Source organism: Triticum urartu, chromosome 7A (assembly GCF_056163025.1).
Source record: "Triticum urartu cultivar PI428250 chromosome 7A, HENAU_Tu73, whole genome shotgun sequence".
In the NCBI taxonomy this organism is placed as follows: Eukaryota; Viridiplantae; Streptophyta; class Magnoliopsida; order Poales; family Poaceae; genus Triticum; species Triticum urartu.
The window spans coordinates 743,865,095-743,879,838 of NC_141879.1; the positions used below are offsets into that span (position 1 = coordinate 743,865,095).

The 14,744-nt window shown below is 46.2% G+C and overlaps 2 protein-coding genes across 3 annotated transcripts; one reads left to right on the plus strand and one right to left on the minus strand.

Moving 5' to 3' along the window:
• The first annotated feature begins 2,421 nt into the window (after positions 1-2,421).
• LOC125524738 (lichenase-2-like) lies at positions 2,422-6,513 on the plus strand. The gene is made up of 2 exons (XM_048689774.2): positions 2,422-2,615; positions 5,164-6,513. Exons 1-2 carry the CDS (start codon positions 2,543-2,545, stop codon positions 6,093-6,095), a joined length of 1,005 nt encoding a protein of 334 aa, XP_048545731.1. The 5' UTR covers positions 2,422-2,542; the 3' UTR covers positions 6,096-6,513.
• Positions 6,514-9,781: 3,268 nt separating this feature from the next.
• Positions 9,782-14,137, minus strand: LOC147962630 (uncharacterized). Of its 2 annotated transcripts, XR_015611953.1 has the most exons (3): positions 11,390-11,933; positions 11,208-11,266; positions 9,782-10,738 (listed from the first exon to the last, which is right to left on the minus strand). XR_015611953.1 is itself a non-coding variant. In XM_087537303.1 (2 exons), exons 1-2 carry the CDS (start codon positions 12,507-12,509, stop codon positions 11,151-11,153), a joined length of 516 nt encoding a protein of 171 aa, XP_087393429.1. In that variant the 5' UTR covers positions 12,510-14,137; the 3' UTR covers positions 9,782-11,150. The 2 variants fall into 2 exon arrangements, 1 of the variants encoding a protein (XP_087393429.1); XM_087537303.1 differs by lacking the exon at positions 11,390-11,933 and adding an exon at positions 12,110-14,137 and having other exon boundaries at positions 9,782-11,266.
• Positions 14,138-14,744: the final 607 nt, after the last annotated feature.

Consider the following 14,744-nt stretch of genomic DNA (forward strand, 5'->3'; position numbering starts at 1 on the left):
TTCCTCCGTTCCACAACACCGTTTTGCTGCGGTGAATATGGTGCCGTAAGATACCGCTTGATCCCTTGAGCTTCGCAAAAATCCGTGAATGCACGGGACTTGAACTCACCCCCCCGATCGGTACGGAGGGCCTTCAGCTTGGCTTCAGATTCTACTTCAGCCGCCATCTTTATTATCCTGAAGGCTTGCAAAGCTTGGTCCTTCGTCTTCAACAACACGATCCACATGAATCTGCTGAAGTCGTCGACGACGAGCAAGAAGTATCTATTTCCGGTAGGGGTGGCCGGTGTAATCGGTCCGCACAAGTCTCCATGGACCAACTCAAGAGCTTTACTCGCTCTAAAGTTTCCCTCTCTTGGGAACGGGGCTCGCCTTTGTTTCCCAATGAGACAACCGTCGCACACTTGGTCAACATGATTGATGCACGGTAGACCACGTACCATCTCCTTTTGTCCAAGTTGCCGAAGAGCCTGGAAATTTAGATGACCGTAGCGCGCGTGCCACTTCCATGCCGAGTCGTCCATGCTTGACAAGAGACATACTGGATCCACACGATCCAAGTTGAGGATGTAAAGCCTGTTAGGTGACCTCTGCACCTTCATAATTAGCATCCTCTGACGATCATACCTCCATAGATAGCCATCTTCGAGCACAATCTTGCAACCACGCTCCTCGAGCTGACCAAGACTTATGATGCTGCTCTTTAGCTTGGGAATATAGTACACATCTGTGAGTACCTTGTGACCGCCGCTCTTCAACTCAAACAGGACAGTACCTCGCCCTGCGATGTCAACGGTCCGTCCGTCGCCGAACCGAACCGTGCCTCCCACCGAAACACTGAGCTCAGAAAACTGGTCCTTGTCGCCGGTCATGTGGTTGCTAGCGCCTGTGTCGAGGTACCACACGTGCCTCGACGTGTTCATCCTCTTCTTATCGTGAAGATAAACTGCCTCCTCTATGAGCGTGACAACCTCTGTAGCCGGCGCCTTCGGAGCTGGACTATCCTCGTCCATTAGCTCGCATACTTCGACCATGAGCATCATGTCTCCATCATCGCCTCCTTTGGCCAGGAGAGCTTTCTCCTTCGGTGGTTTCTTGCACTCCGACTTGAAGTGCCCCATGATGCCACAGTTGTGACACTTGATCTTGCGCTTGTCGAACTTCTTCTTCTTCTTCGGAGCGCCGTCGCCGGCGTTCTTCTTACTTTGTTCTTTTGGCGCACGATCTTGGCGAGTGTTGCTGCTAGAGCCCTCGCCTCCTCTCCTTGAGTCCAGCGCCATCCACTGAGCCCGTGTGAGCATGACATTTTCATCGTTCCTCCCATCCCCAAGACTGTACCGCATACGCTCGTCGTGAGCCTTGTAGCGCCCGACGAGATCGTCGATGGAGAGAGTCTCGAGATCGACGCACTGCTCGATTGCCGTGACAATTTGCAGGTACCGGGGAGGAGCCGCGCGCAAGAACCGCCGAACAACCGAGGTCTCCGTGAGGTTTTCTCCAAGCGCGCGGATCCGATTGACGAGAGTAGCCACCTGTGAAGCGAACGCATCCACGGACTCATTGTCGCCCATGACCAAAGTCTCGTAGTTCCTTAGGAGAGTTTGGAGATTGGCTTGCTTGACGCGGGTGTGTCCCTCGAACATGAGCTTCAAAGTATCCCACGCCTCCTTCGCCGTTTCTTTGGCGATTAGGTGCTGGAGGACATCCATCGGCATCACCGTATAAATCGCCGACGCCGCCTGCCGATCCTTCCGGTGCTCGGCTCCCTCCTTCTTGAACGCGTCGCCTCCTGGGTCGACCGCGTCCCATAGCTCGTTGGCGCGGAGACCACACTCCATGAGGGCCTTCCAGACCCCAAAGTTCTCGCGATCAAATCGTGGGTACGAGGAACTCGCCGGAGCAGCAAATACTTTAGCCGCACCGGAGTACTCCGCCAGCTGCTTGTTCCTCTCGTCGTCCGCCATGATCCTCCGTTACTAGAAGATCAACCTTGCTCTAGATACCAATTGTTGGCACAGATCCCGTACGTCGAGTACTTTCCGACGTACACGTGCACACAAGCTGGCTTTTCCCTGGAGATATGCACGTACACAGCAAGCAGGCACACACGTCTAGCTAGCTTTGCACAGCCTCACGCTTAGTCAAACTAGCAAATCAGTTTCGCCGACGCCGGAACACACGATACACACGAGGACGCGGAACACACGAGTTGATGGCTAAACAGGGCCTTGTCGGTCCTGTTGATCTTATTGCTTTGATTGATCTGAGTTACAACGTAGGGGTACAGCTATATTTATACTAGTACAAAGCTAGCTAACCCAAACCGAGTCGGTGACTGTTCCTAGTCCATACCGGACAGGACTTCTACTACGTGGTTGATTCCAACACTCTGGAGACGTTGGGCCCGCGGTGCGCTTGCGAGTGGACTGAACCTCGTCGGATCCTATATAAGGGACCTGCACCCCGGTGTGGCCTCAGCAGAGAAGAAACAAGGGGAGCCCCTCCAACACAGCTGGAGAGAAAGAGAGAGTTTTGAGAGCGAATGGCGAGCCAAGGCGTTGCCTCCATGTTGCCTCTGGCATTGCTCCTCGGAGCCTTCGCCTCCATCCCACAAAGTGATTCCCCTTCTCTCTCTCTCTCTCTCTCTCTCTCTCTCTCTCTCTCTTCAATTGATTGGTTACAGAGTTTTTTTTCATGCAAGTCATGCAGGGAGTTTTTTTGGAGGTAGAAGATAGTAAGATGTACGCACGTTAATCTTAGATTCCATTAAGAGAAGCATTAGCTAGCTAGGTAAGGTGTGTGTGTGTGTGTGTGTGTGTGTGTGTGTTTAGTTGTATGTCGCTTTCGTTCTGCATTCTATTCTTCCCGCGTCACCGGTCTCAATCTCTATCTTTGATGCGTCCATCAATGCATGGGAGCACAATAACTTCTCCATTTTTTTGAAAACTGAACACGGTAAATTTTGTAAAAATCTTTTTCACCAAAATAATTAGGAGTGCGTCTTGGATTTATATAGGCATGTACCACATGCACGAAGATGAAAGTGCACGTTTGATCGACCTTCGGTGTGTTTTTTCTAGGGAAAAAAACGTTGCAAGAAGTAGGTATTCCGCATGGAAGTTAATATCTTAAAATAAAAAAATGACATTTTCTAGTCGAAAATTGAAAGAGGTATGGGTTTCCACGAGATAATAATCAATGAAAACGATACTTGTAGATAGTTTTAACTGTTTAACTACAAAAAGAAAAATCTAGTTGATTGTACATCCAAAAGCATCAAAAAGCTTGCAAATGAAGTCTCGAAATGTTTGGTGAGCCATCTTTTTACAAAGTCAGAAGGTTGAACTCCAGTGTCATGTTTCGACATAATAATCAGTGAAGCTAGTATCTCTTTCTCCAGTGTCATGTTTTTATTTTGGCGGGTGATCTCCAGTGTCATGTTAATTACCTAGAAAGTTTTTCTTCTTCCCTGCATGCAAAGTTGTGCGCGCAACGGTTTGATACACACACTAGGCAGACAGTGTCGCCCTAGCACTGTTGACACGAGCCCTAGCTAGCGAGTACCCCAGTACTGCCACTGTTCCATTCTTTTAAGTTTAACGAAAATGATTGCACCAGCTGCCCTAGCTACTAATTGACTCATTTGCGGTCTTGTGTACTCATCATATCTTCAAATTTCACCTGATCGATCAATGGTACATGACGCCATCAAAGCATTAGCTACTTCAGAGCTGACCCACAAATGGCTCTGTATATGTTTGCTTTTATGTTCGGACGTGATCCCAAACATGATGTAGGAGAGAGTCATCCAATTTTTTTCATAAATTAGTCTGTATTTGTTCGTTTGGGAGGAAAAAAGAAGAGGACCATGTGGTGATTTTTATTGGTCAAGTGAATGTCCGGACACCGGTATAAGTCCATCAGTTTGTTTTGGATTTGCCGGAAAACGGACGTCCGGACCACTTCGTGGATCGATGGGTTCCATTGAATGACAAAATTTGACATAAACACTACGGACACTATAATATGGACATATACCGAAGGATTGAGAGTCTATTGTAAAGATGCCCCGACTAACTATAACCCAGGTGTCGGCTCTGCTGGCCTTTCCAAGTTTGGTCCGCCTAAAATGGCTTGAAAGGAAATAACTATGATTTATATACTTTAGTGACAAAAACAATATTTAAGTCGGGCATCAACCACTAGAGTATGTGGGTGAAAGAGATGGGGCATCCTTTTGGTTTGAAGGAATTTTATAGGATAGGATTCTTATATGAATTTTCCTTTAGAGCCCTTTGATTCATAGAAATGTATTCCTATTTCTACATAGAATTGGCTCCTATCTTTCATATTTTAAAGGAAAATAAACATAAGCCTAGAATCAATGGAAAAATTACTATGATGTGAACCAAATGACATTTTTTTTCCTATTCCTACTCATAGTATTTAAGATACATGTCATCTTATTTCCTATAATTTTTTTATATTCCTATAACAATCCTATCCTATGAACCAAAAAGATCTAAAAACCAGTTATGCAAACCTAGAAGCTACACGCATGCATGCATCATGCATGTATACAAGATTTCAGTTAAATGTCCTTTTCGGAGAGATCCCTCGCCAACAGGTGAAAATGCTGCTGCTCGCTTGCTGTGTGTTCATGCATTGCCACCATTTTTATTTTTATTTTGCAGAAAATGCATTGCCGCCATTATATTCTTACTTAGGGCATCTAACGGCGGCTGACCCCTAAATTGTACTACCTTCGTCCTGATTTATTGTCCTCCTTCGTATTTTTTATTTAATTTTGATCTTAGATCTAACTAAACAAATTTTGATGCATGTAACCAAAGTTAATATCATTGAAAACTATGTTTAAATACGAATCCAACTATATAATATTTGGTGACATGCATTATAATTTTCTAAGTTAAATCTATTGTCAAAATTTGGCATAAAATACTAAGAAGACCAATAAACCAAAAAGGAGGTAGTACACCGTATCTATCCACATATCATTTCGGATCGATGTCCTGACACTGATAGGGAAGCCAACCATCCAATCACATACCTCAAATATGCATGTGGCTGCCTGTAATAACAGGTTATTTTCTCAGAGGTTAACAAACCAATGTTACATGCATGTACCTTACTCGCATGCAGTCGTGGAGTCCATCGGGGTGTGCTACGGCATGAGCGCCAACAACCTGCCAGCGGCGAGCACCGTCGTGGGCATGTTCAAGTCCAACGGGATCAAATCGATGCGGCTGTACGCCCCCGACAAGGCGGCGCTGCAGGCCGTCGGTGGCACGGGCATCTACGTGGTCGTCGGGGCGCCTAACGACGTGCTCTCCAACCTCGCCGCCAGCCCGGCGGCCGCCGCCTCGTGGGTCAGGAGCAACATCCAGGCGTATCCCAAGGTTTCCTTCCGGTACGTCTGCGTCGGAAACGAGGTCGCCGGCGGTGCCACCCGGAACCTCGTCCCAGCAATGAAGAACGTGCATGGCGCGCTCACTTCTGCCGGGCTGGGCCACATCAAGGTGACCACGTCGGTGTCGCAGGCCATCCTCGGCGTGTACAGCCCGCCCTCTGCCGGGTCCTTCACCGCAGAGGCGGCCGCGTTCATGGGCCCCGTGGTGCAGTTCCTTGCCCGCACCCGCGCACCGCTCATGGCCAACATCTACCCCTACCTGGCCTGGGCCTACAACCCGAGCGCCATGGACATGAGCTACGCCCTCTTCACCGCATCCGGCACCGTGGTCCAGGACGGTGGCTTCGGGTACCAGAACCTGTTCGATGCCACGGTGGACGCCTTCTACACGGCCATGGCCAAGCACGGCGGCTCTAACGTGAAGCTAGTGGTGTCGGAGAGCGGGTGGCCGTCGGGCGGCGGCACCGCGGCGACTCCAGCCAACGCCAGGTTTTACAACCAGCACCTCATCAACCACGTCGGGCGCGGAACCCCACGCCACCAGGGCGCCATCGAGACCTACATCTTCGCCATGTTCAACGAGAACCAGAAGACCAGCGGCGTGGAGCAGCACTGGGGACTCTTCTACCCCAACATGCAGCACGTCTACCCCATCAACTTCTGATGGCGCTAGATATTCTTTTAACAATTGAAGTTGCTTACATACGCAAGGATGCACTCACCCAATGAACACACGCCCTATCCCTATGAGCTAGTGTCTGTATGCCTGTACTTATAATTAAGAGCGTGTGTGCCATACGTATCTGGACATTATGTATATATTGTGCAGTGCGTGGATTGGGTTGCCACCGCTGAGGCAGCTCAGATGCGTACGTACGCGATACTAGTGGTTTGCTATACTAATACAAAAAGTGTATGTATGATTTACGATGGAAGGGAAGCAGATGTAAACGCTCTCGCTTCCTCGATACATTGATCATACATTTGATACGCACATGATGTGTATGTATGTAGGAACTATATTGTAGAGTTTAAAATTTCATCAAATTTTTAGGAAATTTGTCCGAAAATAATATGAAATATATCGGTGAGGACCCAAGTATTCCTATATTTTTTAAATGCTCACACTAATTCCAAGATATGTATAAGTCGGAAACACGTCCAACTTCATAATTCAAATACTAGCAAAGAAAGAATCACATGACCATGGGCATGGTACTTGCGCTCGTAAACTAGCTGGGTGTAGAAGGAGTGAAGTCTGAATCAAACCCTGTCTTTGTACGACCCGTCGGAATCAAACCTTGACCTTCTAATACCTGAAATCCACACCCCCAACTATGAAATCCCGGACGTCAGAGACCTTAAGCTCGTTTTAGGAGTGGGATCAGTGATATGGCACTGCAGGCGACCCGGTTTGCTAATTAATGACGCCACGCGTGTTGACCCCCTCCCTCTATGTTTTTGTCTCACTCTTTTCCCCTCTTTATCTCTCGAATCCGGCAGTGCAGCGAAGGGTTCCGGCAGCCCCCGTGGCGGCGGTTGGTAGCGGACACAAGGCGGCGATTGGCGGTGTCCCTGTCAAGGTTTTGGATCCCGAGCGAACCTTTTTTCTCGTGGGGCACCGGAATTTGCGGTTACCACGGTAACCACGAAATTCCGGAAAAATTTCGCACAAAATTTCAAATCAAATTTTGAATTCAAATTTTTTTGAAGTAGATATAGATAGGTTTATCAGTCCCAAATATCACTAACGCTTCTCTGGCCTAGTGGCTATTCGGCAGCAACTTTTGCATCCTCAAAAAGAAAAATAAAAAGCGTATGGCCAAATTCGAACCCGCGTCTAGCAGCTTACAAAAGGTTGGCTTTACCACTAGGCCACGAGTAGCTCTGCAGTTGGATAAGAGATGGCCTATATTTAACTATGCTGTGAGCGTTTGAATTCAAAAATTTCAAATTATTCGAGATTTTTTGCTCGGTATGTGTAGTTCTCGAGGGGGGGCGGTAAACGCGGTAACCGCGCGAGATCTCGGAATTTCACTCGGTACCCAAAACAGTGGTCCCTGTAGACGCTGTTGAGTCAACCATGGTCTTCGGACGCATGCATGCTGCACCAATGGGCAGTAGCTTCCTTGGCCGTAAAGAAGTGGTACTCACCTAGCATTTTCCTAGTACGTTTCCTTAGCCGGTGTAAGAGACTTGATCGGAAGTCTTCGTGTGGTAAGTATGTGGTAGTTTCATGGTAATAGTCACGTAATTTCTAGTGCGTGTGTGTGTTGTGCACATCCCGGGCCTATAAAAGGACCCGGCTCCTTCACTTGTAAACAAGCCAAATCAAGCAATTCATCCAGCTTCCACTAGTAGTACCACTCTGTCTCACATGAGTGTATGTGTACTAGTGCTCGTACTAGTGTTGTTCGGCCAGATATCCTGCTCCTTTCTTTAGTCTGGTACTAGCTAGTCTGCACTTGGGCTGACAGACGCACCCGAAACCGCCCACGCCGACCATGAGCAGCGGGCTGAAGTCGGCCAAGGCGCCACGGAGCTCGCAGAGGCTGAACTCCAGCATGCTGTACGCGCCCCTCTCCCCGTACAGCTCCCGGATGCTCCACGCAGAGGTGCCCAAGGACTTGCTCGACGCCGGTCACGCGCCTGAGCTGTGGGATGTGCTCGTAGCAGTAGGGCTGCAGGCTGGCGACGCGGTCGAGGCAGTGGCGGCTGGTACGGACGCTTCGTGTGTGCAGGCGGCGTAGTAGGAGGCTGCGGCTGCCGCCTGGGAAGCCGGCGCCGAAGCCTCTCGACGTCTCTTGCGCCTCCATTTGTCCTGGAATAGGCACAGGCAGCCCACTTCTTGGAGGAAGCTGGCAAAATTCTTTTCGTAGTGCTTTGGAGCCTAGCCTGAATCACAAAAGAGCAGAGTTTGGTGATCTTCAGGACAAAATTTGGAGGCTGGAAGTGGATGCTGCTAGCAATTCAAATTTGGAGCCTAGTTCTGGGATTCATCTTGTTCTTATTTTTTCACTTATGGACAGCAATCACAACGTAGGACAGAGTGTAGCCAGGAAATAGAGAAGGTCAAACAAAAGTATGGTTCGTTACTTCAAGAACATGATTCCATTCATCTTCAGCAAAGGAAGATGCTTGATAATTTATGTGAGAAAGTTATCCTCAACCAGTCACTAGCTGACGATTTTCAGGCTAAATTCATATCTTCTTCTGGAGCGCAAGGTACTGAGTATTGACTATATATAAGCAATCATATTTGATGTCCTTTAAATGAATATGCTGACATGGTTTTCAAACATCCGTCCCAATTCTCTATCACTAATGCTAATTACTTTGATCTGCAGCTAGAGCCCACAGCCCTCCAAATCGCCAGAGACCCCAGGCTTCTCAGCAAGTTCCCACGAGGCCTTCAGCGGTGGCATCGACTACATCACCAACTGCATCATCTACAGCTGGTCGACCACCAGTGCAGATACATCATGTCCAACCATCGCAGGTTGATCAACCATCACCATCATCATCACCATGTAAAGACTTAGAACGTCGATATCTACCTGGCGTTCAGTCTGGGGACCTCCCATACCGAACGAAAGGTTCGGTTTCCCGGTACGACATCACCCCAGAACAAATGATTACGTTTGATAAGACAACCACTACAACCCGAACACCCTCCCCATCGGCCCTACAGGCCTTTCCCCTGTAAAAATGAGAAAAAAAAGGTCCAGTAGCAAAGCCAGATTTTTTTTTCGTGACAAGTAAAACAAGCCCAGTTTTTGTTGTGCTATGAAAAAATGCCATCAACTCTAAAAAGCAAAAATTGCCATGGGTACAACATATTTCTTTCTTTGCAATGATCCAAAATAAAAAGTCATACACTGGTGGTGGGGGCAAATGTTGATTAAAATTGCCATTAACGATTATATTGACATGTATGTAAATGTTAAAAATTGTCATGGCAATATTAGTAAATGTTATAAATTATAGATACGTTGGAGACGTATCAGTGGCACCGTCGTTGCAAGCAGGGTAGAGGTGGAGAAGAAGCTGGGCTTGGGGAGGCGATGATGGTTGCTGCTGGTGTGCTTCTGCGTCCTGCCGGCCACCGTAGTCTTGCGCCGCACCTCTTCTCCTCCTCCTCCTCCTCCCTCCATTCCTCTCTCTCTCTCTCTCTCTCTCTCTCTCTCTCTCTCTCTCACCGGAGCCTTACGCCGCCGTTGTGGAGCTCACCTGCGAGCTCGCCGAGATGCACTGCTCTCCATCTTGAAGTGGATGAGAGGTGAGGACAAAGTGTGGAGAAGGGTGGGGAAGATCCAGGTCGAGACTCGGGAGGTTGGAGTAGTTCGCTGGTTCAACCTATCCCGAACGATGTTCAAAACGGACGTGGCATACTCATTTGCTTTTAGATGTGTGCTTTTTAACCGACGGCAAAAAAGGTCTCGCCCCGAACATGGCACGTTCGGCAGTTATTGTTTCTGAAGACTTAATACGTACTAGTAAGCTTGCACGTGCAACGCACGTCTCAATTTGCACATGCCTAAGTAAACCATGACGAACATGCATTTAAAGTACCCAAGATTAGATCAACGGTGGGAAAAGGGACAATATATTACTCATGAAACGGACTATGAGCAGGAAATAAATATAATATAAAATGAATAAACAATTGGTAAAAGAGCATATGACCAGAAATAAACAATGAATTCTGGTGGAGTATATCAAACATAACGTTTTGGACAACAATGTCCAACCATCTTTTGACTTATGTAGACTCACTTCAAATCTGATTGTGAGATATCTTCTATTACAAGGTGCTAATGCATAATAATAAAATAGAAAGGGCTTATAAAAACCAAGCAATAAATACACTTGTACAACACTATCGCATCTCCATTGAAATGTATTTTATTGTCTTCATCCTATTTATCCTTATTCACTACTGAAAAGGTATTGAGCTGCTCATTGGTCCGCACGCAACATTGGAGACCAATACTTTCATAGTAAATCAGTAAAATAGAAGACGATTCGCAAGCATGTCTCATATTTGCCATATACTTTAAGTACTTACTGACAATGTAAGTAAATTATAACAAAAAAAAGCAAGATTACATTCATATATAATACGACATGGTACTTACAAGTTACTTTTGTTAGCTAGCAATCAGAAAATTATAGATCTCAGTTGAAATAAAACTCTAGTACAGCAACTCAAGAACCTATTCAGCCATGTTGACACCAACCAGCAAAAAAAGGTTGCTAAACCTGAAAATTAAGTGAAGGATAGAACACCATGCCGTGAAATGCAACCTGTAAATTGCACTGACTGTTAAAATAGATATAGCCTATGCCCATAGAATTAGTGAGAAGGGCAAGATAGTGTGCTACTATGTCAATCTATTTTGAAACACACTGTTCAAGATCATCAGAAGATAAATGTGTAGTCAAGTAACAGCATACCTCTTGCCATCAAGCATGATAGTCCACCATAGTATACCACAGAAGCATGCATGTTTCCATCAAAATACTATACATGCGAGTCCAGAAATATACAACATTTTTAAGTTACAGTGCCCATTACTAAAAAGATCACAGATATAAAAATCGTGTTTTAGAGGATAACCTCAGTAAAATGTATGCAACGTCATGAAAATCAACCAATGAGAGCTAGGATTATGAGGCAAAACTGACAAGCGACTTACACCATGTTTAGTACAAATATTTAGCAGCAAAGTTCAAAATTTAATCCATGCATGCCATATGATTTCCGTTGAAATACCTTATTTTGGACAAAACCATCAGCAAAGCCCACTGCTGAGAACAAAGCTGAGAGAAAACCTGCAAAAATAACATAAATAATCAAGAGTACTAATAAGCATATTTTCCTTAGAACAAAGGTTACCATGAAATAACATTGAAGATCAACATTTAGCCATATGTACTTTCAAAAGAAACTCGTACCCACATAAAACTATCAAAGGAACATCTTGCGCCATTGCGATCAGTGGTAGTAAAAATTAGAACTCAACTCCATACTCCTTTCCGACATGCAACCAATCCAAGCAAGTAGAGAGCCAAGTCAGCTAAATGCCAACAACAAACAAGGGAAGACATTCATTCAAATCAATATACTCAGCCAGTGAAGTGGTAGAAAAATATAGTAGTGAAGACAAGGGCTTCAGGTAATTCCACATCTTATATTTACGTATATCACTCAACTTTGGGAGAACAATTCCTCACTTAAAATTGTAACAGAAGGTAAAAAATTATTCTTCTAGAACTGAAGCAAAAAAGGAATGGAGAACAGGTATATATCTTGTGATTACCAAGTAGCATGTTAGTAGGGAGTATGCCTTATAGTATATCAGTTTTTGACACAAATTCCAACAAATATGCAGGCATGTGCGGGCACCATGTTGTGCAGCAAATCCTGATAAGCATGATCGGTGGTGTAATCCTATGCTAGCTAGACGGAATGAGGAGCAAAATAAAAATGAAAGAAAAAAACTGTCTCGCACTGAAACAAAATCTACAGCTCACCCAAGAATGCAACTTGAACCTGAGCATCTAAATCATGTTCATGCTGTAAATACAAAGATAATGCCAAGGAGGCGGAAATGCAAGATAAATTAACAACATCGATTCGGCAGTGAGCTGTGAAAGAAAACCCAAGTGGTCTACCTTGGCAGGATTCAGATGACGTAGAGGGGGCAACAGCAGTTCCGGCCTCGACAGCGACGCGATGAAGGTGCGCGTGAGAATGGCGGGGAGGGAGGCCGTGATGGTGGCTGGTGACCCCGTTTTTGCAGCTTCTGTGGCGGACGAATTCCTGCGCCGGCGGCATCCTCGAGCGGTGTCCCAGCCGCGCGAACATCTGATAGGAGAGAGGACAAGGGGCAGGACGCGGCGTGATTTTAGTGCGGTGATTGGGGTTGCAGCGGTGGCTGGGCGCGGCACGCCTCCCCCTTCGGCCGCCGGACGCTGCCAGGCGCGGCACGTCTCCGACTTCGACGATGAGACGCATGGAGGATGCCGGCGCGGGGCATGGGATGCGAGGCGACGTGTGTTTTGGAAGGTACATGCATTAGTCCTCTCACCTATCTAAAACAGCAAGCCCTTAATTTTAGCCTTTAATTTCGTAACGTGAATAGGATACGGGACAGGGTGCACGCGGGTTCGAATATTCCTCCCCTGGTGGAGCACGGTCAGCCATACGAAATTGCTACGTGCACACAATAGAGGTATTAGATCAATGATGGCTGTTAAATTTAGAATTGTGAGTCTAATCGTGCGGTGCTGATTGGTTCGTGCGGGGTTGTGGGATTAATTGCTGGGTGCACGTAGAAAAATTCTGGTTTGATTGTTTAATAGTAGTATAGATACAAAAATGCTACATCTACGTACCAGGTTACGTAAAGCTAGGTTTCCTCTCTTTCTTATTTTCTTCCAACCAGATCTAGCCACGTGAGCTCGTACGTATGTTTCGTAACAGTTTTTATGTAGATGTAGCAAATCTCATACATATACGGGCTGGTCTGAATTGGCCACGTTTGATTGGATTAAGGGGGAGGGGGAGGCCCCACCGCTGTGAACTCTGCCGCAAAACCTCTGAAACAAGTGTGCACCTGCCCTTGGGCTGCCGTCGCATTGCCCATGTTTGTCACGCCACTGATTTATATTAACAACTCTACTGCCAAACAACTCTATGCAGTTTCTTTTTTTTTTCTTTTTTTTGAGGTGCCACTGTGAGCGAAGACTGCTGCTCAATCTGGAACTTGAAGCCCCCGGCGCCGGCCCCGGACAAGCACTGGAACAAACTGTGGAAACTATCTGTACCACCAAAAGTTAGGAATTTTTGGTGGAGAGCAATAGGAGGTTTTGTCCCATGCAAATCAGTACTGTTGAGTAGACACGTTGAGAAAATCCCTTTCTGCGATTTACTCCCTCTGTCCGGAAATACTTGTCTGAGAAATGGTTGTAACTAGACTTATTTTAGTTATAGATACATCCATTTTATCCATTTTTAGAACAAGTATTTTCGAACGAAGGGAGTATGTGGCAAAGAGGAAACCATTATCCATGCCCTGTTTGAGTTTAAGTGCACTTGGGCAAGGCTTTTCTGGAAGGAGATGAAGGCTATTTCACAAGTTAACATACCAGTTTTACATCCGCAAACTTGGGCTTCTTATTTGGTTCAAGGGAAGTTGGGAAAGAAGTACGACCTGCGGTGATCAAGGTTAGTTGGCAAGCACCGGAAAGGGGAACTCTGAAAATCAATGTTGATGCAGCTTTCCTTGAACAGGCAGATGCGGAAGCACAGGCCATGTGGTCAAAGATTCAGAGAGTAAGCTTATACGAGCACAGCCTCGTGGTATAGGTTTGCGGCAAATGCTCAAACTATGGAGTCATATGCTATTCGGGATGGAATCCAACTAGCTATAGATCCCGGTTACACCAGGATCTATGTTGAGAGTGATGCTAAAGAGATGGTTAGCATGTGCAACTCTGAATGTTCAGAGAGATCGGCTGTTGCAGACGTTTGCCATGAGATCAAGGAGCTTTTGGGTGGGTTCACCTGCTGTGGTCTTGTGTATGTACAAAGGGAAGCCAATGTAGCTGTACATCGATGTGCAAAACAAGCTACAGAGGAGAGGAGGAGATGTCTGGATTAGTTACATGCCAACTTTCCTAGCTGACTGTATTCAGTCCCATTGTAACCTAACCCCCATGTTTGAGTTATAAAGCTCTTGCTTCGAAAAAAAAAACACTGGAACAGAGTTAGGCTCCTGCTTCTCTGGTGTGTTTGGAACCACCGACATAGCGTCGTGTTCCGTGGAAAGCGTCCTGCCATCAACCAGGCCGTGCGTGTGGCGGCTTTCCTCAAGAAGAAAAAAAAAAGAATCACAACCCATGAGAAGCCATAAACCTGGAAATGTTATCAGTTAGGAAGACTGCATAGACTATGACTCAAAAAAAACGCTTCATAGACCTGACACATACGCAAACATCTTTCTAACTACAAAATACTCACTCCGTCCCAGAAAGGATTCATGACTGTTTGAAATAGGTCACCATCTCCTCCCTCCGCGCGTCGCCAGGGGCAAGGCGCCGCCCACCTGCACAACCACTGAGGAGTTTTTGCAAGCAAAGAAACAGTGTTAGGGAAGGTTACATACGCCAGAAAATCAGGTTCAGGTTCAGAGTACATGTTCAGTACATCTTTTCTAGATTAGTAGCTTACACAAGCATCTGGAGTATTTAAACTTAGACATGGGCTGTAGTTTTCCAGATTTCTCATACCTTATCTTAACTGAAG